At 43.5% G+C, this 27,975-nt stretch overlaps 1 protein-coding gene across 9 annotated transcripts in view; it reads left to right on the forward strand.

The window, feature by feature from the left end:
- Window positions 1-27,975, forward strand: part of LOC108929636 (neuronal PAS domain-containing protein 2-like) — an 83,666-nt gene that overhangs the window by 40,476 nt on the left and 15,215 nt on the right. For 6 of the 9 annotated variants that reach the window (XM_018744356.2, XM_018744590.2, XM_018744424.2 and 3 more), the window contains exons 2-15: window positions 397-600; window positions 3,736-3,792; window positions 4,372-4,526; window positions 4,606-4,697; window positions 7,829-7,918; window positions 11,770-11,890; window positions 12,037-12,141; window positions 14,000-14,113; window positions 15,872-15,990; window positions 16,091-16,173; window positions 24,437-24,543; window positions 24,755-24,902; window positions 26,845-26,929; window positions 27,027-27,147. In XM_018744356.2, the coding sequence (XP_018599872.2) occupies window positions 545-600; window positions 3,736-3,792; window positions 4,372-4,526; window positions 4,606-4,697; window positions 7,829-7,918; window positions 11,770-11,890; window positions 12,037-12,141; window positions 14,000-14,113; window positions 15,872-15,990; window positions 16,091-16,173; window positions 24,437-24,543; window positions 24,755-24,902; window positions 26,845-26,929; window positions 27,027-27,147 (1,453 nt within the window). In that variant the 5' untranslated portion in view covers window positions 397-544. Of the gene's footprint in view, window positions 1-396; window positions 601-3,735; window positions 3,793-4,371; window positions 4,527-4,605; window positions 4,698-6,944; window positions 7,919-11,769; window positions 11,891-12,036; window positions 12,142-13,999; window positions 14,114-15,871; window positions 15,991-16,090; window positions 16,174-24,436; window positions 24,544-24,754; window positions 24,903-26,844; window positions 26,930-27,026; window positions 27,148-27,975 lie in introns of those variants that run through there. The other 3 variants (XM_018744850.2, XM_029257664.1, XM_018744938.2) reach the window with 2 other exon arrangements.

Genomic DNA, 27,975 nt, shown 5'->3' on the forward strand with positions numbered 1-27,975 from the left:
ATTAGTGATAGTAATCTGTTAAAAAAATGCCTGTCTTTATTTTGAGTCATTTTGAAATTTATGGAGGAGTGCTTTTTCAGTTATTCACCCATTAATCTGCTAATTAGGGCCCTTTGCTGTCTGTACTGTGGTTAAATGGGCCTCACTTGCTTTGCTGATCTAGATAAAAAAAAAAAAAAAAAAAAACGATGTGACAGAAAACTTTCTTTAATGCAGTCTCATGCAGGAAATGCTGTGTAACCCTTTCTCCCATTCAGCACAAAAAACAAACCATGTCCTTCCTGCATCAATGTCAGAATCATGGTGAGCAGGTCATCAGGCAGTCCTGTCCGTGTGCAACTGAATTGCCCACGTGTGTTTTCGCTCATCCCATCAGGCCGGTGCCTCTTCCCACAGGTCTTGGTCCCTGTGGCTGACTACAGTGGAAGCTGTAGACAGCAGCTGAGAAGAAATTCAGTGGTCCGTTGGATGAAGTCAGAAGCCAGACAGCCTGAATGAGCCAAGCGAGCAGTGAGCGAGGTCCCGGACGGGAGCACCACTGAGGATGGACAACGCTGGCGCCCTGGAAGGACATTGCCCGCCAGGCCAGCGACAATGGGAGTGAGTTCCTCTCTTCTTTAACACACGTGTTGTCAGCGAGGTACATTGAGTCACATTTGACCTTAAAGACCCTGTATGGTCTTCACACTTAATATTTGTTTGTCTAACCTTAATGAGTAATCTTGGGATTTGGTATGACTGAGCTGTTGAGTCAATACACTGTAAATTTCCATTAATTTTCTATATAGCTATATAATATTGACTATGGGGGCACTGTCTTTCTTCATTTTGTGAAACTTAAATTGTTTTATTTGTGCTACACCTGTAATAGCTGGAAATTTTCAATAAGATTTTATGACATCTCTTTCTAAGATTAGTAGAATAGTGGTCATTATTCCAGTGAAATAGCAATTACAGTGATTTATCCTGCTCTTAAGTATGTCACACAGATTTATTCACATTGTCTTAAGTGACAAGTGCTTGGTGATTTAGTTACAAATTTATCGCATATTATAGTCATACATATTACTTGTCACTTTGTAAAGTAATACTCTATGTAACATGATTACACTGTAAAAAGTAGCATCTTATGTACAGTAAGTGCTATATTTGCAACAGACAGAAATGTTATTTTTATGTAATTTGTACAGTTTAAATTATTTTTTTTTAAATTATCTTTGAATTGGTTCATTGATGTAAACACACACACACACACACACACACACACACAAACATTTTCTGAATCGCTTGTCCCATACGGGGTTGTGGGGAACAGGAGCCTACCCAGTAACACAGGGCGTAAGGCCGGAGGGGGAGGGGACACACCCAGGATGGGACGCCAGTCCGTCGCAAAGCACCCCAAGCGGGACTCGAACCCCAGACCCACCGGAGAGCAGGACTGTGGTCCAACCCACTGCGCCACCACACCCCTTGATGTAAACAGTAACCACAAAAAACAAAAAAAAAATGCAACGTTTGTAAATACTGGAATCAGTTTTAACCTAATTTGGCTCCTGTCCTTTGTCAAATCCAATCAGTTGAATAAATAGGCATGTAAAACCAACATTCATAGGTACAGCACAATTTCAGTTGCATTTCAGTTGCTGTACACTCGATGTATAGTACCTCTACAGTCATCAAGGAGCATGTCTTCCCAAAATTACATCAGCAGTTTACATGCTGTATTATGCAGCCTTCGCTCCGCTTAAATGACAGGGTGTAAACAAGAGGTCACTTCTAAAAACAGCTTGCGGAGATCTAGTTTAATGCATCACCTTGCAATTGAAGAGCTAACATTTAAAAAGAAGTGTTGTTACTAGGTTAACAAAAATATCACATTGCTTTACTACCATGAAAAGTATAATGTCACAGCAACATGTTTGTGAACTTTGTGGACATTGCATCCAACATCATCCAAAATCAGAATCAGAATCAGAACGAGCTTTATTGCCAAGTATGTTCGCACATACAAGGAATTTGTCTTGGTGACAGGAACTACCACAGCACAGACAGAATGACAGTGACAAGACAGGTGAGAAGATAGAGTATGTGAGGAAGGGATAAAAAATTTTTAAAAATATAAAGTACCCAATATACAAAAATAGTCACTAGATACAAATGCAAGGGAGTGTGAGTAAGAGATATGTGATAAATAGTTATAAATATAAATATAAATAGCATTATGTATTGCACTGGTTTATTCTCTAGGGGAGAGATTTAGGTGTTCATGAGGTAAATGGCCTGAGGAAAGAAACTATTCTTATCCCTGGCTGTCCTGGTGCTCAGTGCTCTGTAGCGCCGGCCAGATGGCAAGGGTTCGAAGAGGAAGTGGCCTGGATGTGAGGGGTCTAGAATGATTTTGCTCGCCCTTTTACTGACTCTGGACGAGTGCAGTTCTTGGAGAGCTGGCGGGGGGATGTGCCGATGATTCTTCCAGCAGTCCGAACTATCTGCTGTAACCTTCTGATGTCTGATTTCGTAGCTGAGCCGAACCAGAAAGTTATAGAAGTGCAGAGGACAGACTCGACGACTGCAGAGTAGAATTGCATCAGTAGCTCCTGTGGCAGGTTGAACTTCCTCAGCTGGCGAAGGAAGTACAACCTCTGCTGGGCCTTCTTCACAATGGAGTCTATGTGGAACTCCCACTTCAGGTCCTGTGAGATAGTGTTGCCCAGGAACCTGAATGACTCCACTGTTGCCACAGTGCTTGTTCATGATGGTGAGTGGGGATAATGCTGAGGTGTTTCTCCTAAAGTCCACAATCATCCCCACTGTTTTGAACGTGTTCAGCTCCAGGTTGTTGTGACTGCACCAGACAGCCAGCTCTTGGACCTCCTGTCTGTAAGCAGACTCGTCACCATCCCGGATGAGGCCGATGAGTGTGGTGTCGTCTGCAAACTTCAGGAGTTTGACAGAGGAGTCTTTTGCGGTGCAGTCATTGGTGTACAGGGAGAAGAGCAGTGGGGAGAGCACACATCCCTGGGGGGCTCCAGTACTGATTGTGCGAGTATTGGATGAGAATTTTCCCAGCCTCACTATCTGCTGCCTGTCTGTCAGAAAGTTGGTGATCCACTGACAGATGGAGGTGGGCACAGAAAGTTGGGTTAATTTGGACAGGAGGAGGTGTGGGATGATGGTACTGAAGGCCGAACTGGAGTCCACGAACAAGATCCTCACACAAGTCCCTGGTTTGTCCAGATGTTGCAGAATGTAGTGCAGTCCCATGTTGACTGCATCATCCACAGACCTGTTTGCTCGGTAAGCAAACTGCAGGGGGTCCAGCAAGGGTCCAGTGATGTCTTTCAGGTAGTCCAACACCAGTTTTTCAAGTGACTTCATGACCACAGACGTTAGGGCGACAGGTCTGTAGTCATTAAGTCTTATCCATATAGTCCTATCCATCCTATCCAAGTCCTATCCATCCAGTCCTATCCTAATATCCAGAAAGAATATATTAAATGAAGCATATTTTCTTGTGGGGCAACAGGTCTCCTCGACCAACAATGATTTAGATTTACACAACAGAAAGTGTATGTTGGCTCCTCTGCAGTCACACTTCATTTGGTCATGTTCCAGTTGTTTTATTCATGTAGCCAACAAAAAGACTGCAGATGAAAGCTGAGCTGGAGCAGAATAATATGTAAAAATTTGCTTTTAAATAGCATTATACAGTATCTGTTTATGTGTTTCTTGCAGTACTGATGGTTCTGTGGATGACCTGTTGGAGGAAGATGAGAAAGGCAGGGCGAAAAGGTAGCATGACTCGACTACTTTTCAAGTCCTCACTCATTGTGGTTACACCAGATCTGTGTGTGGCCTTATTGCAGTGCCTTCACAACCATCTTAATGGAGTAGAATGGTGATGTAATGTGCCACAGCAATGTGTTTCTGACCATCGTGCTAGTTACAGCATATATTCAAATAATACAATAGAAAATGTGTTCTGCATCACACTTTATGAAATCCGCGCGCACGCACACACACACACACACACACACCGTCTGAACCACTTGTCCCATACGGGGTCGCGGGGAGCCAGAGCCTAACCTGGCAGCACAGAGCAGAGGGCTGGAGGGGGAGGGGGCACACCGAGGATGGGACACCAGTCCTCCGCAAGGCACCTCAAGCAGGACTTGAACCCCAGACCCACCGGAGAGCAGGACCTAGTCCAACCCACTGCACCACCGCACCCCCAACTTAATGAAATGGAAACGGACAAATAGTTATGAGAAAATACACATTAATTTTTATAGTAGGATGCTGAGAGGGATCTTGTCTAGATTGAACACTGTCCACTGTCCTTGTTTGAATAAGTTCTTGTTTTTTCGAAAGGGCATCTCGTAACAAATCTGAGAAGAAGAGGAGGGACCAGTTCAATGTTCTCATTAAGGAGCTCTGCACTATGCTGCAGGCACAGGGGTGCCCTCGCAAGATGGATAAGTCCACAATCCTGCAGAGGACCATCGACTTCCTGGAGAAACAAAAAGGTGAAGCTTGGACACTATAGGCTGCAACTTCGGTTCTGCAGTATGTTTGCGGTTTTTGAGCTGTGGACATATCTTCTAGAGATCACGGCCAAGACAGAGTCGTTTGAGATCCATCAAGACTGGAAGCCCCTCTTTCTCTGCAACGAAGAGTTCACCCAGCTGATGCTTGAAGTAGGAGTTTATTTTTCCTTTTCAGCTGAGGACGAAGTGTTCCAGTGTATAGTGGCACAAGTGGCGCGCGCGCGCGCACACACACACACACACACACACACACACACACACTACTGTGGTGCGCAGCGCCGTAGGTTTGGATGGGGCAAAGAAGGACGCATAGGCAGTGTTCATTTTATCTGAACACCGGCACACAGGGAAATAATGCTCTAAGTCCGAGGACCCCGTTTCCTCATGGACCTGCGCACCATTTTTATTTTTTTCTCCACTGCTCAGAATGGATCACCAGCCCACCAAGGGTGTCTGGTTCCACACACTGTCCAACTCGACAGGTAAAAATTTCTCCGTTCATTTCCGATGATTAAAATCTTTATTTAATAAATAAATTAATCTTATAAAGTGCCATGCCACTAATAAAATTCAAGTCAATTTATTTTTATAGAGCGCTCTTCTCACGCAGTGACAGAGTGCTTTAACACAGGCATAAGGCAAGAAAAATATACAAAGAAAGAAGACAGTCGACTAATGGCTACCATAATAAAGTACTTTTATAGAGCTATAAGTATGCCTACTGGCCACCGGGGAAAGGAACAAAAACTCCCAACTGAAGGCTGAGGGAGAAAAAAAAAAAAATGCCTCTGGGGGTCCACGGGCCAGTGGTTGCCCACCCCTCCTGGGCATTCTAGATTAAGTAACAATTGTAAACCAGTTTAACAAGCTCAGCATGGAACGTCTCGTTTGTCATGGCAGATGGACATCATCCTCTGTCAGCACAGAATTCGTCTGTCACCACTGGCCAGCCTCCTCAGGTCTTATGTAGTGAGGTAGTGCTCGATGAGAAGATAGGACAGTGTTAGTAATTTGTTACTTAATTTATTATGCATTTTTATAAAGGTGGTAAAAAACAAACAAACAACCAAGGCAAGTGGAATTACATTTCAAGGTGGAATGTCCGAGTGAACATATAAGTCTTTAGTCGGGATTTGAAAACAGAAACAGACGGGGCATTTCTGACAGTAACTGGTAGACTATTCCACAGTTTAGGTGCTCTTTAACTAAAGGTGCGACCTCCTATTAAGGTCTTTTTGATCACAGGTACTTTAAGGTAACCTGCATCTAATGAACGGCGATATCGTCCTGGGATATAAGAATCAATAATCTCACAAAGATAAGCTTGGAGCAATGCCATGTACTGTTTTATAGGTCAAAAGTAGGATTTTATAGTCAACTCCAAATGTGACCGGGAGCCAATGTAACAATTTGAGTACCGGTGTTATATGGTCAAACTTTCCTACTTCTGGTGAAAATTCTCGCAGCAGCATTTTGCACCAACTGTAGCCTGGATACAGTATGGTATGGACAACCCGACAATAAAGCATTACAGTAATCCAGCCTGCTTGAAAGCATGAACCAGTTTCTCAGCATCCAGTCTACATAGGAATCACCGCAATTTAGCTATGTTTCTTAACTGAAGGAAGCACGACTCAGTCAAAGCATTTACATGAGATACAAATGACAGCTTTCCATCCAGCAGGACACCCAAATCCTTGACACAATCACTACGCTTGAAGCTAATACCATTTGTTGTAAAGATTGACGTGATTATGTCAAGAGGTTTGGCATCACCACCCACCACAAGTACCTCTGTTTTACTGGCATTTAGATGTAAAAAAATTTTTACTCATCCATAATAAAATCAAAAAAAAAACAATAAAAATCAAGACCAGTTAATATAAAGACCACATGACAGAACTTTTAAGACACTAAAAACATACTCCAAGGCTTAAAACCAAAAATAATTAAAAGGAACTTACCTGGTAAGTTCACCGCTCAAGTGGGGTGGTCCCCTGGCCCGTTCCCAGGGTGTTACCATACACCTTACTTACCGTACTTGGGTGTTTCCCCTTTCACAACATGTCCCCCCATTAACATTTTAGTGGAATGATGAAATGCATATGCAAAATTAAAAAAGAACAAGCACCCACACAGCAAACTAATGTACACACACACACACACACACACACACACACACACACACAGACAGTCAGTCTGAAGCCACTTGTCCCAAGCAGGGTTGCGGCAAGTTGGAGCCTAACCTGGCAATACAGGGCACGAGGCTGGTGGGGGGACACCCAGAATGGGACGCCAGTCCGTCACAAGGCACCCCAAGCAGGACTCGAACCCCAAACCCAGCAGAGAGCAGGCCCCGGCTGAACCCACTGTGCCACCACACCCCCCCATACACCTAAAATAAAGTAACAATAAATAAATTTATTAATACAAACACACCACACACACACAATCATTTACAGATGACTACTTCAGTGCAATAAGTGTTATACATTTTGAAAATGTGCAACTTAAAATGTACTATGAAGAATTAAAAACCCTACACCTAACATAAAACATACTACAAAACACAACACATGCATTCACCAAAAATAGGAGTTGGGATATTTTGTAAGTACAAAAGGACATGTGTTACTTATCTGCACACAAAGCCAGCCTTCCCCCACTTGCTTGGCACCCCCAGGTTCTCTCTTCCTCCCACTGCCAAACACGGTTACCCCATCCTTTCCCCCAGAAGTGCCCCCAGTGGTTGCACACTTACAGTTCACATTTTTCCCATAATGCAACTATTTACAATAAGCGCAATCCTCGCTCAAACACCAGTAACGCGGGTCGTTACAATACATACAGTTTCATCAGATAATATTCACCCCCCAAACTTTAAGGTACTTTGTTCTGTTATGCTTTACAATTTCAGTCTGTGCACATTATTTTCCCCTTTGCATCCCCTTCACTAAATCAACATCATCAGTTATGTTATGGAAATATTTCTTTGAAAAATTAAGTTTCTCATTTGAAAACATACATTTACAAAGCAAAGAAAAAAAACATGCAAAAATGACTAATTTGCAAAGAGAGAAATCTTGAGTTCTTCTTGAAGGCATTGAAGGGATGTGCTTGTAAGCCATATTAAAAGACATTCTTTAATGAAAGTTACCACAAAAAATGAACCACTTTATAGTTAAGTGTGACATCTTTTGCAGTGAATCGTTCCCTGTAAAGCCTATATGCTGTTTTTTCCCCTTTTTTTCCCTCTGTTTTTTGTACCTCACCCTCCATAGGCTTTAGATGGTTTTCTCATTGCACTTACCACAGACGGAATTATTATATATGTGTCTGACAGCGTTTCATCGCTCATTGGCCACTTGCCGGTAAGTATGGCTTTGCTTGCCTTTATAGCTTTGTCCAGCAGATTGTAGTAGTAGATCATGCAGTGCATTACAGAGGCAGCGTGAAAGAATACTGTGCTGTCGTCAGAACATACACAAAGACTACAAAGGAAATTTGTACATGATGGATGCTTTAGGAATGGAATGTACAAAAACCATATCTTTCAGAGCACCAGGGGATTTAATGAAGTTGATTTTAGAGGTCATCAGTATAACGTGCATAATGCAGTATAATTTACTGTAATACATTTTCAATACTTTTGTCAGGTTGTGTGACAGCTGACACAGTGTGTAGTGTCAGGCTTTCCCGCAATTACGCAGGTGTCACAGTTGATGGAAAATCATTGTCCCATAACCGTTCTCTTTCACAATAGAAGTTGAACTCACCTGAATGTGGTCGCTCTCCATGTCACCAAAGCACTATCGATGCAATCTCATCGTACAGGCTTGTTTTACACAGTAACACACTATTGGTTTTACTAAATACTTGAGATTTGTGTTTCAGGAAGGTAACATTAGTTCATGTAGCTGATGCTTTTCTCCACAGCAACTTACAATTTTTTATCCATTTATACAATGGGTAACTTTTCCAGAACAATTTAGGGTAAGTACCTTGCTCAAGGGCACTGCAGGAGCAGCTGAAATTTGAACTTGCAACTTTTGGGGACAAAGGCATTAGCTCTAACCGCTATACTACCAGCTGCCTCAAGAAAAGCTGGTAAAAAGTTTAAAAGGTAAAAAACCGGGTCCATGAGGGCTTTACAGTCGGAGTTCACACACTCGCTATTGTCAGTAACCTGTCCAGTGTGGAGTCACCATGGTCAGGAGCCTATCCCAGAACCACACAGCACTAGGACAGCGAGGCCACACCCTAGATGGGACACCTGTCCATCACAAACATTAAATGCAATTCAGAGTCACCAAGGCATCTGAAACATGTTTTTACTGTGGGAGGAAACCAGAGCAGCTCACAGGATAGCACTGCCAAATGTTACAGGTCAACTGAATTAATATCATAATGTCTCAGTTTTGTTCATTTGAAATAAAGTATTGCTATAAAGAATGTTACAGCAGCAGCACTATCCAATAATATTATATATAATGTAAAATAAATTATTATTGCTTGGGTCAAGCGGTTTCTGTGTGTGTGTGTGTGTGTGTGTGTGTGTGTGTGTGTGTGTGTGTGTGTGTGTGCATGTGTTTCTAAGACAGTTTTATGTCATCCCTCAGTTCTACAAACTGTTTAGATTAACCAAAACATTGTAAATTGAACTAGCACATTCACTGGAGACTTCAGATACACAAGAGTAACTCAGTGTTTGTTTTTAGTTTGTTTCCTGCTTAGGAAGACGAAGCAAAGCAGATGGCAAACATATCCTGATGTCAGAATAGTTCTTGAACCATAGAATATGATTTTTACAGTGTAGGAAGAACAGTTGTCACCGGAGCCCCAAAACTAGGTAATTCGCTGTGAGTCTTAGCTTTCTCCTCTGCTTCACATCATTTTATTTCTATGGTTGTGTGATATTCCAGAAGATGTGGGGCTATCTGCTTTGGGTAGCATTTTAAAAGTTTACGCTTTCCGTCCATATGTACTGTATTATAGACAAATCTGGCGAAGCATGATTTAACATTTCTCCAGAATTTCCCTACAGGTCATTTATAACTTCAGAAATACAGTGTTGCCTGAAGGTACTGTATTTGGACCCTGTAGGGATGATCATTATACTTGTATAAAATATTGAAATAAATGTATTAAATTCTAATGACCCACAGGGACAATACCCCCAGTTACCAGAGGAGGCACCACTCAGTGCTTCTAACCCTGACTCGTACACCTGTTCACCATCTGGTGATTAGTCAAGTAGAAAAGGAACAAACAACTGTGGTTAGATTGTCAGATTCTTAATCAGCGGTCTACTGTGATTTCCTTGCGAGCTTTAGTTTCGCACCTATTTCCGAAGTTGTCTTCCGTAGGTGTTTGTTCCAATCCCAAGTGCCTGCCTTTTGTTCTCCTGTCCAGGTCCAGTGTTCCAGTCTGTTATTTCATTACACATTCAAGTCCCAGTCACAGATCCCTGTTTTCACTAATCATGATTGTGAAAATGTGCTCTGTGTCCCTTTGTCCGGTGTTCACCATTTAACCTCTAGACTGTTCTTCCCAGTTGGCACTGTGCACTTATAAATGCACGTGGGGTCATCATACTTTATGCCCATGTCTGGATGTTAGAGTAAAACGCATTCATGTTGGTCTCCCGTCCGGATGTTACATAAATGTTAAATCGTAAAATAAACTTATAAATAAATAAGTGCTTCTGATTTACACACCTGATTCTACTACTTGGTTTAACTAGTGCAACTTGGGATTCACTTATTTTTGCATCTGCACTACTTCTGTTTTTCTATGATGCACAAGTTCCTGTAAACCAACATATGTAATTTGGTCATTACACACCTGTTATCTCAGATGAGAAAGACCGCTTCTTATTAAATAACCATTTAGTGGTAAAACTATGTGAATCTATAATTGCACAAGGGCTTCACATACTTTCAAGCAGCACTGTATGTACACAGTTTTCTAGAGTAAATATAAGAATATTTGCAATAAAATAGTTTGAACAGTTACAGTGAATAATGGGTGACATAGTGGCATTGCGTGGTGCGGGTGTGGATTCAATCTCCATACAATCCTTATGCATTTGCATGTTCTTCCTGTGTCTGCATGGGTTCCCTCCCACAGTCCAAAGACATGCTTTTCAGGTGGATTGGTGATTAAGATCACCCAGAGTATGTGTGAGTGACACAGAGAAAGTGTGTTTCACTTCTGTATGCCTGAGTGGTTTATTGCACTAAGTAGTGTGTCTAGCACTGTAAGTCAGCTTGGGTGAATAAGGTTAGGGCTGGTAACACCACAAAGTGTTTACTGGAAGTTGCTTTGGAGAAAAATGTATACTGTATGAATAAACTTAAAAGTGCAGTTAATCAATGTAAAAGTTTTGGTTAACTGAGTAATTTTTGATGATAGGGTTTATCTTTGCTGTTCAGGTTGTGCAGCTGAGATTGTGATTAAAATAACCTTTTTTCACATGTCTAGCTGTTAAATTGTTATAAACCAGATAGCTCACGCTTTTATCAAATCTTTCAGTCACAATAGTGATGTTTAATATTTGAAATATTAGTCAACAAAAGCAACAGAGTACACATTTTATCGCTTACCCATGTTATTCCTTAACCATTGCTACTGCTTGTTTTTGAAAATATTAAGTGTGATTAGTTGCATGAGTTAATAGTTTTAAGTCGTAGTAAACAAGCCGCATTGTAGCCTTATTATGTGGTTGATACGCCAGAAAAAGTGGAGATCGGAACCCGATCCCAATACAAGCAGCTGGGAAAAACCATATGTTTTGGTAGCGGATCTGTTGTTCTGTTATGCTTTTCTCCTCTGTCATTGAGAAGCATTAAGAAACACAAATGCACTACTTTATAATGTCCTGTTGAGATGCATCCTCATATTTCCATTTTTGTATCCTACATATAATTGCATATAAAGTTTTGTAAAACCGTTGCAGTGCATAGTTTTGTTCAGCCTAAACTGTGATTTCATGTGGAAGGACAAAATGACTTGAACACACTTTTTGCTTACTTAAAGGTATTTGTTTTTGTGGGTTTTTATTTATTTATTTTTTTTTTCTGTTTGCTGTTACTTTTGCACTGTTTGTGTTACAGTTCATCTTTTGTACTTCCTTGGAATTCACTTGTTTGTACTGTTTACTTGTAGCTCTGTTTCATTACAGACACGTCTGTTGTGTATGACAAATGTTCTTTTGCATCAGTCAGATATGGTGGACCAAAATATCTTGAACTTTCTCCCTGAGTGCGAACATGGCGAAGTCTACAAACTGCTGTCAACCCACATGCTGATGGCTGATCCCATTGCTGTGGACCTCCTGGAGAGTGAGTATGCTCCTGTCAACCCCCTCCACCCTCGAACCCAAGCGTATGTGCTGAGGATGGAGCTGCATGCAGGTTTCATTAAGTACCTTTGAGCAAACGTAATGCTGCAGGCCCTTCTCACGCCTCTGTCTTTGGGCACAACAAAGTTGGTGGCATCACTGGGTTCTCTGGAAGCCAGAAAGGAGCAGTGCACACAGATGTGGAGCAGCCTCGTGTTACCACAGTGATGAACAACAAAAACACCTTGACAGGTGAATCAGCATGCTTTTCATCACTAAATGATCAAAGGGCAACATTTCCTACTGTTTACTTACAGTAAAAAAGACCCAATATTCCCATTGCCTATCCCTCTGAACACAGTGCAACTTTAATTTCTTTATGGGGACAAAAATGTTTCAAATTATGTGCAGATTATCTTTATGGTTGATTACTGTCATTTATTTCTATGGTGATATTTATTTTTATTTTTAAGCCTTTTATTAGCTCACATATTCCAACATGACAGAAATGTAACCACAGATTATGGGTTGGGGAAAAATTAATTCTAATTTCTTTGAGTTTTCTTTCAATAAAACGATAAGGGAAAGGAATATGTCCTCTTTCATTTAGCATCTCACGGTCATGTGCGTCATGTCTTTCAGAGGTGCACTTAAAGATACAGCCAGTCTGGATTTCCTCCAGAGTCCTTTCATGACATGGCTTTGTGTAGCTAAAAATAGCTCCAGCTTCTTTGTGGAGGTTATTTCTGGCATTAATTATCATTAGGTTTGATTTAATAATCCTTCTGTGGTGCATAGGGTCTCCATCGCATTGCAGATACATCGTGACCTTAATCCTGTGTCACAAACTGGAGATGTGTGTGGGTTCTGTCCCTGCAGCCGTCCTCACGAGGGTGGTAGAGGTGTCTTGCTTTTTCCGCTTTCCATTGAACTGCCTCCAGTCCTGCTATAGTATTTTGTGGCACTGTTCTCCTCCCAGGTTTGGTTACTGTCTTGACTGTGCCTGGGAGTAGTAGTTCAGGTGTCGAGAAAAAAACTCAGGTATGACTGAAGTCCTGCCACACAGAGCACACTGAAATTCCCAGTGGTTAAAATAAAACCTTTCTCCAGTCACTGGCTCTGCAGCCTCTCTTTCACTTGTCAAAGTCTTAAAATAATAAACCTTTTGAAAGAGAGCTTTTTCCAACCCATCATTAAGGAATGTCACCAAACGTCGGGCATTCTCCACGTGGCTCTCGCAGACTGTGACTAAGCCAGTAATGCTGCTTGGATGTTTATTTAAAACGGAGCTTCTGTTTAGATTCTAGACAGTCATAAAAGTTATTTGTTCTGACTCAGACAGTGTGGCCTTTGTAGTGAAACTGAGGACAATAATTAAATAATAGTATTTTCTCGTCAGATTTGCGTGTAGCTTGACGCTTCCCTGTGGCACACGATGAGAACATTAGAATCTGCCCTATGTCTCTCTTTGTTTGTTGACATGGTGAACTCCCAAGGCTACCATCTGTGGTCATAATGGCTCAGACTCCTTTACGCAGCCCCCTCATTTATACATAGCATAAGTCCATCAGAATCTAACAGTAGGTTGTAAGACACTGGTGGCAAGATTACAATAACCATTTTCTCTCTTCAGTTTTTTAGTTGTGTACTTACATTTATTTGTTTAGCTGATGCTTTTTCTCCAAAGAAACTTATAATGTTGAAGTTATTTACCCATTTAGACAGGTGGGTGATGTTGCTAAAGCATTTTAGGGTAAGTACCTTGCACAAGGCTATTACAGCTAGCTGTGGGGATTGAACCCACAACCTTTAGATCTAAAGGCAGCAACACTAACCACTATGCTATTAGTTGTGTCCTTTTTACATTTTAGGATTTTTTTTTTTTTTTAACATATTGATCGACTCCTTATTAAATCATGGGTAGCTCTCCAGCCAGAGCTTACGTTGCAGTACTTTATTATGAGCTGATCCACACTGACAGTATTCCATACTAAAAGTTTAAATTTATTTACTAATGAAATTAATGACCAGATGCAGTGCTGATTCATGCCGAGGAATTACTTTCATCAATCAGTTGTAATGGAAACCTGGAAATTTCTTGTCGTTCTAGATGAGATGCACATCGAGTTTTGTTGTCATCTAGCTAGAGGAAACATGGATCCAAAGGAAGCTCCTACCTATGAATATGTAAAATTTGTTGGAGATTTCAAGTTTCATAATTATGGTAAGTGTCATGTGTTGTAGTGTAGTAATGTTATGTGTGCGCCAAAAATACTTGTTCCTAGAAGCAACATATATAGAGCTAAATGCAAAATGAAAAATTCATCACAAATCTCTGTGTAAAATATTGATAACCACAAAGTATAAAGTAACAACCTGTGTGTCCTGTTTGAGCGGGTTTGAGTTGTGCAGCCGCTGTGGGGGCTGACAGGGATTATAAAGGGGTGAGTGTCTGTTGGGCAGAGTTAAAAGGATAAAAAGGGCTAGAAAGGCTGGTTTGAGGGGTAGGCCCTTGAGGAAAAGGGCTCCTTGGACCAAGAGCATTATTTCCCTCGTTACGCGCAGATACCTCTTGCTGTGTGCTGGTATTCCAATAAACGTTCGTAATGAACGGTGTTCAGGCATCCTTTGCCTCATCTGAACCCACTACGTGCTACAGTATCATGTTGTAATAGCCATACTCTAGTTAATATTTTGTTCACTTTTTGTTATATGCTTGCTTTATTAAAATCACCTACGATGCCATTGTCTTGCAATATAATGATTGTGTTACCTACACAAATTGAATTTACTGGATGAAGAGAGTTATTAGAATTAGATTTTTATGGCCAAATGAGATTCCCTTTAGAAAAGGCTCATGGCTCGTTCTTACCTTAATTCTACCCTTGAAAGTTCAATTTCCTATACTGTATATCCCATCCATTCCTTACCACATTATAGTATGTGTCTCACTCCAAATATTGTAAAGCTGAACAGACTCTTAAGGCACTCTACTTAACCGAAAGCTTTACCTAGCCCAGTGTTGTTCTTCTTATTTTTATAATAATAATAATAATAATAATAATAATAATAATAATAATAATGGGGGGGCATGGTGGTGCAGCGGATTTGGTCTGTGCCTGCTCTCTGGTGGGTCTGGAGTTCGAGAGTCGCTTTGGGTGCCTTGCAACAGACCAGCATCCTGTCCTGGGTGTGTCCCCGTCCCCTCCCCCTCCAGCCCTGCGTGTGTCCCCTCCCCTTCCAGCCCCGCACCCTGCGTTGCCAGGTTAGGCTTCGGCTCACCGCAGCCCTGCTTGGGACAAGCTGCTTCAGTCAGTGTGTATGTGTGATTATTATCATTATTTATTACTGGAGGAGTGGTGGCACAGTGGGTTTGGCCAGGGCCTGCTGTGTGGTGGGTTTGGGGCTTGAGTCCTGCTTGGGGTGCCTTGTGACGGACTGGCATCCTATCCAGGGTATGTCCCCTTGCGCTGCCAGATAAGGCTTCAGGTTGCAGTGATGCAGAGCCTATCCTGGAATCATTGAGCAATAGCTGAGAGCTGCCCTGGTATATAACATGGACAAAAAAATGCCATATCTCAAAAATGTGATTGAGTGCCACTGTCCTTAAACTTGTCCAGAATTCATAAGTTATGAAATGCAAGTGTTTCTTATAGCTCCTTTACGGTCTGTGTAGCATGACTTTGTTTATAGTCACATTTTTTAGCAGTCGCTTTTCTCCAAAGTCACTCACCCATACATCAGTGGAGCACCCTCTTGCTGTTACTCACACTGTGGGGGAACCTGAACAGCATGTCTTTGGACTGTGGGAGGAAACCAGAGCACCTGGAGGAAACCCACATAGACATGAGGAGAAACACAGACTGAGCGGGGATTAAACCCACATCCTCTCACACCACCCAGGTGTTGTAAGACAGCAGCGCTACTCGCTGTGCCACCAAGTACCTGTAACCTGACAGCTGTGCTGTGTTCCCTCGCTCAGTGCCTACCATGTCCTGCAATCGCTTTGAGCTGGCATTACCCAGGGCGCTTCAGTCATCCCTGGAGGAGCAGGTATGCCTTGTTGCAACGGTTCGACTTGCCACGCCACAGTTTTTGAAGGTAACGAACGCCGATGGTCATGCTGAAATTATTCATCTCAACTCAGGCTGGAAGGTTTCGTTCTCTCCCTTCACCCACCATTTGTCTTCATTTTTTTCAGGATCTCTGTAGTGTGGACAATCCATGTGATGAATTCACCTCCAGGCATAGTCTAGAGTGGAAGTTCCTTTTTTTAGATCACAGGTGCGATTTATGTCCTTAATTTTCAAGAGCACCTCAGAAAGTAACACCCTCTTAGTATTTTGGAAATTGTTATATTCATTAAAAGCATATTCAATGTATTATTATTATTATTATTATTATTATTATTATTATTATTATTATAATATGCCATGCCGAATGAAGATGATGATAAACTGCCATGATGGATGAGACGCACCTTGCTGAACTGGGAAATCAAGCTACCTACCATACAGCAACAATGCTGTTATTATTTACTTACTTATTAAACTCCTTGCCCAGAATAGGGTCACTGGGACCTACCCGTGGAGCCAGGCCTGAGGGTAGTGTTCTTAAGTGGGCACCTGGTGGCCGGGCAGTCCATGTAACCCAGCTGGGCTCGGCCCGAAAAGGCAATGTGGGGGGGGACACATGTGCCCACCACACACAAGGTGTTACATGGGGGTCAGGTGCAATGCCTTTCAGGCAGCAGGAGGGGGTGGGGGGGTGCATGGCGTCAGGGCCCCTTACGGCAAAAACTGGCTCTTGGCACGTGGAATGTAACCTTGCTGGGGGGATAGGAGGCGGAACTGGTGCAGAAGGTTGAGCGATACCATGAAGATATAATTGAGCTCACCTCCACTCACAGTGTTGGCTTTGGCAAACTCTTGGATAGGGGGTGGTCTTTCTCCTACTCAGGAGTTGCACAGGGTTAGAGGCACCAGGCGGGTGTGGGATACTCTCAAGCCTCCAGCTGGCTGCCATACAGTTGGAATTCGTCCCTGTGGACGAGAGGGTTTCCTCAATGCAACTTAAGGTTACAGAGAGGAAAACTTTGACTGTTGTGTGTGCTTCTGCACCAAACAGCAACTCAGCGTATTCAACCTCCTTGGAGAGAGTGGGTGGGGTTCTGGACAGGGCCCCATCTACAGACTTCATAGTCCTGCTGGGGGACTTCAACGCTCACATTAGCAATAACTGCGAAATATGGAATGTGGTGATTAGGAAGAATGGCTTGCCTGATCTAAACCCGAATGCTGAAATGTTATTGGACTTCTGTGCTAGTCATGGTTTGTGTGTAACAAACACCATGTTCAAACACAAGGTTGCTTGTAAGTGTACTTGGTACCAGGGCTCCTTGGGCCAGAGGTCAGTGACTGACTTTGTAGTTGTTTCATCTGACTTGAGGCCTTATGTTCTGGACAGTCGGGTGAAGAGAGGTGCTGAACTGTCAACTGATTACCATCTGATGGTGAGCTGGATCAGATGGCAGGGAAAACTGACGGACAGACCTGGTAGACCCAAGTGCATAGTGAGGCTGTGCTGGGAATGACTGTCAGAGGACCCTGTCCAGAATGATTTTAACTCCCCTCTCTGTGAGAACTTCTCTCATGTCCTGGAGGAGGTAGGAGACATGGAGTCTGAATGGATCCTGTTCAAAACCTCCATTGTGGAAGCAGCCAGGCGCAGCTGTGGCCAAAAACTTGTTGGTGCCAGTCACGGCGGCAACCCAAGAACCCGTTGGTGGACACTGATGGTGAGGCAAACCGTTAAGCTGAAGAAGGAGGCCTTTAGGGCCTGATTGGCTCTGAGGACTCCTGACTTAGCAGATAGGTACCGGCAGGCAAAAAAGGCGGCAGCGGCTGCTGTTGCAGAAGCAAAATGGAAAATGACTGTTGGTCGGCCTCAAAGAGGTTCTGGAGAACCATCCGGCGACTCAGGAAGGGTCAGAGGAGCTTCACCCAAGCTGTGCTCAGCAAAGATGGAAAAAGTCTGACCTCAAATGGAGATATTGTCGGGAGGTTTAAGGAGCACTTTAAGGAACTCCTAAACCCAAGAGATATGCCTCCCTTACAGGAGTCAGGGCCAGAGGCTTCCAGGGTATCAGAGTCCATTTCCCTAGTGGAAGTCACTGAGGTAGTTGGAAAGCTCCGCCGTGGCAAACAAAGGGTGTGGATGAGATTCACCCAGAACTGTAAAAGATGGCATTGGTGCGTGGCGACTTGTTGATTGCTGATCCTTGCAGACTTGTTAGTTTTATGTACGTTGTTTTGTTTGTATAGCTAACCTTCCAGCCAGTTTACTTTCTTATTACTTATGATCACCAAACACTTCTGCAGATAGGTGAAGTAGTGCAATTAGACACAATTCTTGGTGTTAGAGAGCTGAAATCGCTACCTTCATTCTGCCACGAACAACATGGCCGCGACTCACCTGAGACCACTAGGAAGAGGCGAGCCTGGAAAGGGGCCGCAGGGCTGGCGTACAGGTGAAAACTCAACGCCACGGGCTACGACCTCCAATGCCCAGCGTTTTCCTATCCAGGTCTCTGGACAATAAACTGGACGATATCAGAGGACGACTTAAATTCCGAAGAGAACTATGGAACTGCTGTGTTTTCTGCTATACGGAGACATGGCTCACCGCCAGCACGCCAGACCACACGGTCCAGCTCGAGGGCTTCTCAACCTACTGCGCAGATTACACTGATTCATCGGGGGAAAAAAGAGGAGGAGGAGTATGCTTTCTTATTAATGACACATGGTGTATGAATGTGGAGGTGATTTCACAGAACTACACTCCGGATCTTGAATACCTTTTGACCAAATGCCTAGTGTTCTACCTGCCAAGGGAGTTCTCGGCTTTGCTCATGGCCGCAGTTTACATCCCACCCCAAGGGAACACACACAACACTTTGAACGAACTGTACCACGTCGTCGCTAAGTACTAGAACAAGCACACCGATGGCCTGTTCATTATCTCTGGGGACTTCAACTAAGCAGACTTCAGGAATGTGTACCCAAAGTACCATCAGCATATCTCCTGCCCCACCAGAGGCTCAAACACCCTGGACCATTGCTACACTTCACACAAAGGAGCATACCGTTCCCTACTGTGTCCACACCTCGGGCAGTCAGATCACACCTCGATTCTGCTGCTCCTGGTCTACAAGCAGAAACTCAAAACGAGAGGAGCCTGTGATGCATACGATGAAGCGCCGGACATCAGAAGCGGAGGAAAGGCTCCAGGACTGCCTTGACTCCGTGGACTGGGACACATTCAGAAGCTCATCCTCCAATCTGGACGAGTATGCCACAGTGGTCAGGGACTTCATCTGGTACTGTGTTAGTGTCTGCATACCCCATAAAACAGTCCACTCATTCCCTAACCAAAGCTGTGGATCACTGCCGAAATCTAAAATAAGATCCATGCACATTCCTGCGCGTTTCAGTCCAGAGACATGGACGTGTACAAGAAACGTAAGTACGAGCTGCGGAAAGCCATCGCCAGCATGAAACAAGAATACAGCAGGAACGTAGAATCAGAGTTTAACTGCACTCAAGACGCACATAGGTTGTGACAGGGAATTCAAACTTTAACAGATTATAAACCACAGACGCAGACATTGACAGGTGCCGGTGCGTCTCTCCCTGACGAACTGAACGTGTTTTACGGCCGTTTCGAGCTTGCAAACTAAGACCCTCCAGTACAAGCTCCCACAGCACTGCAGGACTCCACTTTCACCGTCTCTGTGGTCTGGACGGAATCCCAGGATGGGTTTTAAAATCATGCAGTGAGCAGTTGGCTACTGTTTTCACGGACATATTTAACACCTCCTTAAAAAGCTCAACTGTACCCACCTGTTTCAAAAACACCACCATTACTCCGTTCCTAAGAAAAAGAAAGTGAGCTGCCTTAATGACTATCGCCCAGTGGCACTGACCCCCATTGCAATGAAATGCTTGAGAGGCTGGTGCTGAGACACATTAAGGACACTATCCCAGACACTTTGGACCCACTGCAGTTTGCCTACCGCCACAACAGATCCACTGAAGACGCAATATCACACACACTCTGGCTCACCTGGACAGCAACAACTGCTATGCAAGGCTATTATTTGTGGACTATACCTCGGCATTTAACACTGTCATCCCGACCAAGCTGATCTACAAACTACTAGGTCTGGGACTGAGTGCCGCATAGTGCAACTGGATCCTGGATTTCCTCACCAACAGACCCCAGCGTGTGCGGGTTGGCAGAAATACCTCCTCCCCACTGATCCTCAACACTGGCACTCCAGAGGGAAGCGTCCTGAGCCCGGTGCTGTATTCCTTGTTCACGCATGACCAGTCACAGCTCAAACACCATCATAAAGTTTGCTGACGATACCACCATTGTGGGTCTGATAGCCAACAATGATGGGATGGCTTACAGAAAGGAGGGTGAGGCTCCTGGCAGGAGTGGTGCCAGGACAACAACCTGTCTCTCAATGTCAGTAAAACTAAGGAGCTGGTGATTGACTTCAGGAAACAGGATACAGATCATGCACCCATCTACATCGGAGGGGACAATATCGAGGAGGTCAACAGCTTCAGATTCCTAGGGGTCACACTCACTATGAAACTAACGTGGACTGAGCACACAGCATCAATCATCAAAAAGGCCCATCAATGTCTCCACTTCCTCAGGCCTCTGAAGAAAGTCAGGATGTCCACTACAGTCCTCACCACTTTCTACAGGTGTGCTGTGGAGTCTGTCCTCACAGGATGTGTTACATCCTGGTGTGGTAGCTGCTCCATACAGGACAAGAAAGCCCTACAGAGGGTGGTCAAAACAGCTCAGGAAATCATCGGCACACAGCTATCAGCAGTTCAGGACACCTACACCACACCCTGCCTCAAAAACGATGTGCATCATGAAAGATCATAGTCACCCTGCATGGGCACTTTTTTCTACCGTCTGGAAAGTAGCATAGGTGTATTCCAACCCGCACTGCTAGGTACAGGAACAGCTTTTACCCCACTGCTGTAAGAGCATACAACACCCACCAGCATGCCACCTTTTGTAACTAGAGTTGGACTGCTCCCTCCAAGCACATTGGCACATTACACTGTCACTTTAAAGATTCTCAGTTTTAAGTTCTCTGGCTGTTTATTGCTGTTTATTGTTATTTATTGTTATTAGCATTACTTATTGTTATTGTTTTGTTTTGTGCAGTATTATCGATTGTTTATGTTCATAGTCTGTGGAGAAGCACTCAAGAATAATTTCATGGTACTTGTACCTATGACAATAAAACTTGAAACATGAGAACTGCTTAAGGCCCTGGATGTTGTAGGGCTGTCATGGCTGACACACCTCTGCAATGTAGCATGGACCTCTGGGACAGTGACTTTGGATTGGAAAACTGGGGTGGTGATCCCTATCTTTAAGAGAGGGGAACGGAGAGTGTGTGCCATCTATTGGGGTATCACACTTCTCAGCCTCCCTGGGAAAGTCTGTGCCAGGGTGCTGGAAAGGAGGCTCCAGCAGATAGATGAACCTCGAACTGAAGAGGAACAATGCTGATTCCATCCTGGCCGTGGAAGAGTGGACCAGCTTTTTACCCTCTTAGAGATAATTGAGGGGGTATGGGAGTTCATTAATCCAGTCCACATGTGTTTTGTGGACTTGAACCTGGTCGTAAGCCTTCTTCCACAAGAAATTTTATGGGAGGTGCTTCGGGAGTATGGGGTGCCGGGGCCACTACTGCGGGCCATTCGATTTCTGTACATATGGAGCAAGAGCTGTGCCCACATACTCAGCATTAAGTCAAGCTCGTTTAATGTGGGTGTTGGACTCCACCAAAGTTGTGCTTTGTTTCCACTCCTGTTTGTGGTTTTCATGGACAAGATATCAAGGCCAGCCAAGGTCAGGAAGGCATTCTGTGTGGGGCCCGGAAGGTGATGTCTCTGCTTTTTGCGGATGATGTTGTCCTTTTGAGACCGTCACACAAATGCCTGCAGCATGTATTGGAATGGTTTGCACTCGGGTGTGAAGCGGTTGATATGAGGATCAGCACCTCCAAGTCTGAGTCCTTGCTTCTGTCACGGAAAAGGATGGCATGCCCCCTTCAGGTAAGGGGAGAAAATCTGCCCTAGATGGAGAACTTTAAGTATCTTTGGGTCTTGTTCACGAGTGAGGGGAGAAGGGAGCATGAGATCGGCTGCAGACTGGGAGAAGAGGCAGCAGTAATGCGGTCGGTGTTCCAGACTGTAGTGATGAAGGGGGAACTGAGCAATAAGGCAAAGCTCTCTTTACCAGTCGGTCTATATCCCTTCCCTCACCTATGGTCATAAACTCTGGGTAATGACCGAAAGAACAAGATCACGGATACAAGTGGCTGAAATGAGTTTTCTCCGCACGGTCGTGATACTTACTCTCTGTAACAGGGTGAGGAGTTCAGCCATCCAGGAGCAACTCAGAGTAGAGCCACTACTCCTCCATATTGAGAGGAGCCAGTTGAGGTGGTTCGCGCATCTGGTAAGGATGCCCCCTGGGTGCCTCCCTTTGGGGGTATACCAGGCATGGCCAACTGGGACGAGGCCCCGAGGTCGGCCCAGGACCCGCTGGAGGGATTATATCTCCCAGTTGGCCTGGGAGCGGCTGGGGATCCCCCGGGTTGAGCTGGTAGAAGTTGCGGGGAAAAGGGACATATGGGCTGCTCTGCTCTCCCTATTGCCACCGTGACCCTAGTAGGACAAGCAGGCAAGAAGTTGGATGGATGGATGGATGGATTATTTATTAAATTGTCTTAGAAGTCTTATTTAATCTACAATAAAATACAGGAGAGGTGGGCAGCCACTGGCCCTTGGACCCCCAGAGATTTTTTCTTCCTTGATTTTCGTTTTGGAGTTTTTGTTTCTTTCCTCAGTGGCTAGTAGGCATACTTCAAACATACATACATACTTAGCTCTATAAAAGCATTATTTTATGATAGTCTGTAGTCAGCCGTCTTCTTTGTTTCTATTCTGATGTATTTGTTTTTCTTACCTTATACCTGTGTTAAAGTGCTCTATGTTACTGCGTGAGAAGAGCACTCTATAAAAATAAATTGAATTGAATTAATAATATTACAAATTATATTCATATTTTGTGTTTTGAAATCAGTCTGCTGTGGACAGGTTCCTCAGCCTTTGCAACAAGTCAAGCAGAGACAACAAAAAATGAACCCTGTGGCCAATGAACGTTAGCATTAATGTGCGAGGTCAAAGTCCTTCCCAACTTGTTGTCTTCATAGTGCAACTGAATACAGTGTGTCTGATCGTGAGCATGAACATGGCAGTGTAATTGTCTTCATCTGTGATCCAGTTTTATGGTAAGAAAACAAAAAGTAAACTGGACTTGCACAGCTTGGCCTCTGTCTTCAGACCTGGTGACATTGAGCCAAGAAGGAGCACGAGGGTGAACTTGACCTGTGTGACAAGCATCTCAGTTCCTAACACCTGTTACTGCCCCTGAGTTAAGCAGGACTTTGCTCTCTGTTTTAAAAACTATGTAGTGTTCTCTGTATGGAACAAACAACATATTCTTGTGTAAAAACTTGTGGCCCTTGGTTAAACACTGTGATGTTTTAAATAATTGTGATCTGTTCTGCTGTTTCTCGGTTGTATTACGTTTTTACAAGCAAGTATTTGTTACCAGTGCTAATCCAGGAATGCTTATAGGTGAATTTTTCTGTAATATTCCGTTGCATTAGAATATTCAAATCGTCATTCAGGTTAGGTTACTGTCATGATATCCTCCCGGAAGGCAGACGTCGGACCCACGTCCGGAAAACAGGACAGTTTTATTAAAGGGAAATCCAAAACTCGTTGTCAAAAAGCAGGCAGGGGTTGCCGAGGCACAAACGTAAGTAAAGGGGAAATCCGAAAGGCGCAATCCGTGAAGACAGGCAGTAGGTCGAGGAAATCCAGGGAGGCGTAGAACCAGGGAGAAGGGTTCAAGGACAAGGGCAAGGAGAACGGGGAACAGGGATGAACAAGAGAGCAGATGCAACACACAGGAAAGTAGTAAGGCTGAACTAAGGTTCTGCATCTTGCTGTGCTCCAAGCTCCCTTTTATGTGTACGTCTCGTGATCAGTCGCAGGTGTTCCCTGTTGCACGGAGGTGGAGGGCGTGGCAGTTACATTACCTCAGTTGGATGCCTCTTTATGAGAGATAGGTGTACTACAAAGTCAGACCATGACTGGGAGCAGGATAGACTGGTCAGCCCTTCTCATGACACTGCTTTCATTTGTACTGTAGTATATGAGTTACTGATGTATATTTGCTTATATTTGGAAAATGCGAAATGGATTTATATTCATTTAGTTTTACATCGATGGCAGTCCACTAACATTCAGAATAAAATAATAACATATGTTTATTTGTTTACTGGGATTTTTATTCTTTTTTGGCTGTCCATATGACAGATTCATAGAAGAAATAACATTACTCTGTTTCACTGACCTTTTATTTCTTTCAGAGCTTCTCCTATAATAGGCTACTTGCCCTTCGAGGTTTTAGGGACGTCTGGGTACGATTACTATCATGCTGACGACCTGGAGCTAATAGCGGAGTGTCACAGGCAGTGTAAGTAAGCTTCTCCATGGCCACAAAGGCGTACCTTTACTGTGCTTTGCATACCTATGGAACTATGTCACAGGCAGAAATAGGTCAACTAACAGTGAAAGACTTTTGCTTTGATTAGTCAAGCATAAAGTAGTAAAAAATGATTTTTCGAGATCTGTCAAATCAACATGCTCTATTACTCAAGCGGTTTGGCTCTGCCTATTCTCTTCAGTAATGCAGTTTGGGAAGGGCAAGTCATGCTACTACCGATTTCTGACCAAAGGCCAGCAGTGGATCTGGCTTCAGACGCACTACTACATCACCTACCACCAGTGGAACTCCAAACCTGAGTTCATCGTGTGCACACACACTGTGATCAGGTATGTCACAGCACCGCCTGCTGCCATTATGTTTATCTGACATTCAGTTAAAGGATGTAGAGCCAGTAAAGCCCACTTAAATTAATAAAAGAACTGTAATAATAAGACATGTATAGATGAGTGACCCATTGTTAGTAGTGTATCTAGCAGTGTAAGTCACCTTGGTGAATAGGGTATGTGGGCTGATAACACTACATAGAGTTCATTGGAAATTGCTTTGGAGAAAAGTAAAGTGTCTGCTAAATAATTAAATGTAAATGTAAAATGACATCTTTGCAGTTCAGTAAAAACTGTATGCATACACATACTTCACAAGTAAAAATGCACTTAACACCAGTTGTCAGGGACTAAAGCAAATCTGTGAAAAGAAACAATGTAGAGATAACTTATCAGATGTGGGATGATATCTTGGGGATCGTTAAAAAATTCTCTCTGCAAAAGAGCTAAAGTTATTAAGCTTAAGGTGATACATACAGTACAACACATTTACACCAATCAGGCAAAACATTGCAACCACTGACAGGTGAAGTAAATAACATTGATTATCTTGTTACAGTGGCAATTACAGTCAAGGGGTGGGATATATTAGGCAGCAAGTAAACAGTCAGATCTTGAATTTGGTGTGGTGGAAGCAGGAAAAATGGGCAAGCGTAAGGATCTGCCCGACTTTGACGAGGGCCAAATTGTGATGACTAGATGACCGGATCAGAGCATCTCCAAAATGGCAGGTGTTGTGGGGTGTGTGCATCATCATTTACCTGGGGAAGAGATGGCAGCAGGATGCACTACAGGAAGAAGCCAAGCCGGCGGAGGCAGTGTGATGCTCTGGCTAATGTTCTGCTCGGAAACCTTGGGTCCTGGCGTTCATGTGGATGTTACTTTGACACGTATCACCTACTTAAAGATTGTTGCAGACCACGTACACCCCTTCATGGCAACAGTATTCCCTGGTGGCCTGTCAGCAGGACAATGTGCCCTGCCACACTGCAAAAATTGTTAAAAAGTTCAAGGTGTTGACTTGGCCTCCAAATTCCCCAGATCTCATTCCAGTCGAGCATCTGTGGGGTGTGGCTTACAAATTGTTATTTTCTAGAATGCCCAGGAGGGGTGGGCAACCACTGCCCCGTGGACCCCCAGAGGTTTTTTTTTTTTCTCCCTCAGCTTTCAGTTGGGAGTTTTTGTTCCCTTCCCCAGTGGCCAGTAGGTATATTTATAGCTCTATAATAAGTTCTTCATTATGGTAGCCATTAGTTGACTGTCTTCTTTGTTTGTATTAATTTTTCTTGCTGTATGCCTGTGTTAAAGCGCTCTGTGTCACTGCGTGAGAAGAGCACTCTATAAAAAATAAAATAATAATAATAATAATAATGTGCTGGAAAAACAAGTACGATCCATGGAGGCCCACCTCGCATCTTAGTGTACCTAAAGGATGTGCTGCTAACGTCATGGTGCCAGATACCACAGGACACTTTCAGAGGTCTTGTGTAGTCCATGCCTCGATGGGTCAGAGCTGTTTTGGCAGCATGAGGGGGACCTACACAATATTAGGCAGGTGGTTTTAATGTTTTGCCTGATGTGTGTATGTCACAGCCATCTAAATAAATTCAGACCAGGCTCCTCCTGTGTCGCAAAGGGTCTGACTCACTGCCTGTGGTCCCATGTACAGCTACAAAGGTACTAGTGGGAAGTCAGCAAAAAAAATACAAAATGGCTGATATGGACTTATGTAGTCTTTTAGTGTTTCAGATACTTTTGTAGGTAGCAGTACTTTTAATAGAATATGACTTTTTAATGGTACTGCAGTTTATTCACATTCATCACATTCCATAAAATAGATTATTGTAGGTTTTTATGTTGAATACAGTTGCAACCACTCACTATGTACACCATGTGTCTTCAATAACGTCATTATGAAAGCATGTATGTTGTCGCTTTTCTGCAGCTATGCAGAGGTGCGATCAGAACGGCGGAGAGAACTGGGTCTTGAAGAGTCCTTGTCAGAAATGACCCCGTCGTCTTTAATTAAGGTATATTCACCAGTTTTAGAGTACTGATGTCTAGATTAAGTTTAATACAGAAAATTGCCCATTGATGACTCACTGGTTTTTCATTGTCGTGCTGCAGAGTCATGATGTGTACCTGGATTTCCACCAGGAGGTGCCAGGGGGGCGAGTGAGTAGGGCGCGGTCCATGTCCTCCCACAGCTCCCGCAAGTCCTCCCACACAGCCATGTCGGACTCGGCATGTAAATAATCTAATCTACATTATTTATGTTTGCTTATTATTTGTTTGTCTGTTAATTATTAGTTTATATTTTTGTTTATTTAGCTACTTGGTGCCTTTGTTCAAGGGGCCTTACAGGGATAGGTTATACGTACAAGCCAAAACAGCGCTTACATCATTGTAGAATAACCAGCTGCTGAGAGTCAAGGATGACGCAGAATTGCAACGAACACATTCAGTCACAACACAGAACTAAACAATCTTTTAACAGCAAAATACATAATTCAAAAGCTCTGCCATGCTAACCCCAGATGAGAAAGGAGGAGGGTTGGGCATGGGGCTAGCAAACCCACCCCATTAAACTCTTGTGCTATGGAGACAATAGCAAGGGAAAGATCTACACCTGGCAGAGTGAGCAAAGCAGCCCAGGCAACTGGATTTATGACAGAGGGGGACCAAAGCTGAAAGGACATCTGTAGCCTAACAGCAGACCTCCTGACGCCGAAACAACATATAAGAGTTGGAGGTTGGAATGTGCGGACTCTGTTCCAAACTGGGAAGTTGGCACAAACGGTGAAAGAGATGAACCATTAAAACTTGAGCTCGCTTGGAGTCACGGAGTCAAGATGGTCAGTGTCAAATACTGAGCTGTGACGGGCGTGTTGGTAGCAAAGATTCAGCAAGATGCTGGTGAAAATACATTAATCAAATACTGAATTTTGTTGCTGCCTGTTCACATACATTTCACTTTTTACTGTTTCACTGTTCGTTTTGGTCCATTATTTCACTTAACATTTTCAGTTTGAACCAGATTGGGTGCTGGGAAAGGCCTACCGGTATCCATGTTTGT

The sequence above is a fragment of the Scleropages formosus genome, chromosome 13, assembly GCF_900964775.1.
Source record: "Scleropages formosus chromosome 13, fSclFor1.1, whole genome shotgun sequence".
NCBI classification, from domain to species: Eukaryota; Metazoa; Chordata; class Actinopteri; order Osteoglossiformes; family Osteoglossidae; genus Scleropages; species Scleropages formosus.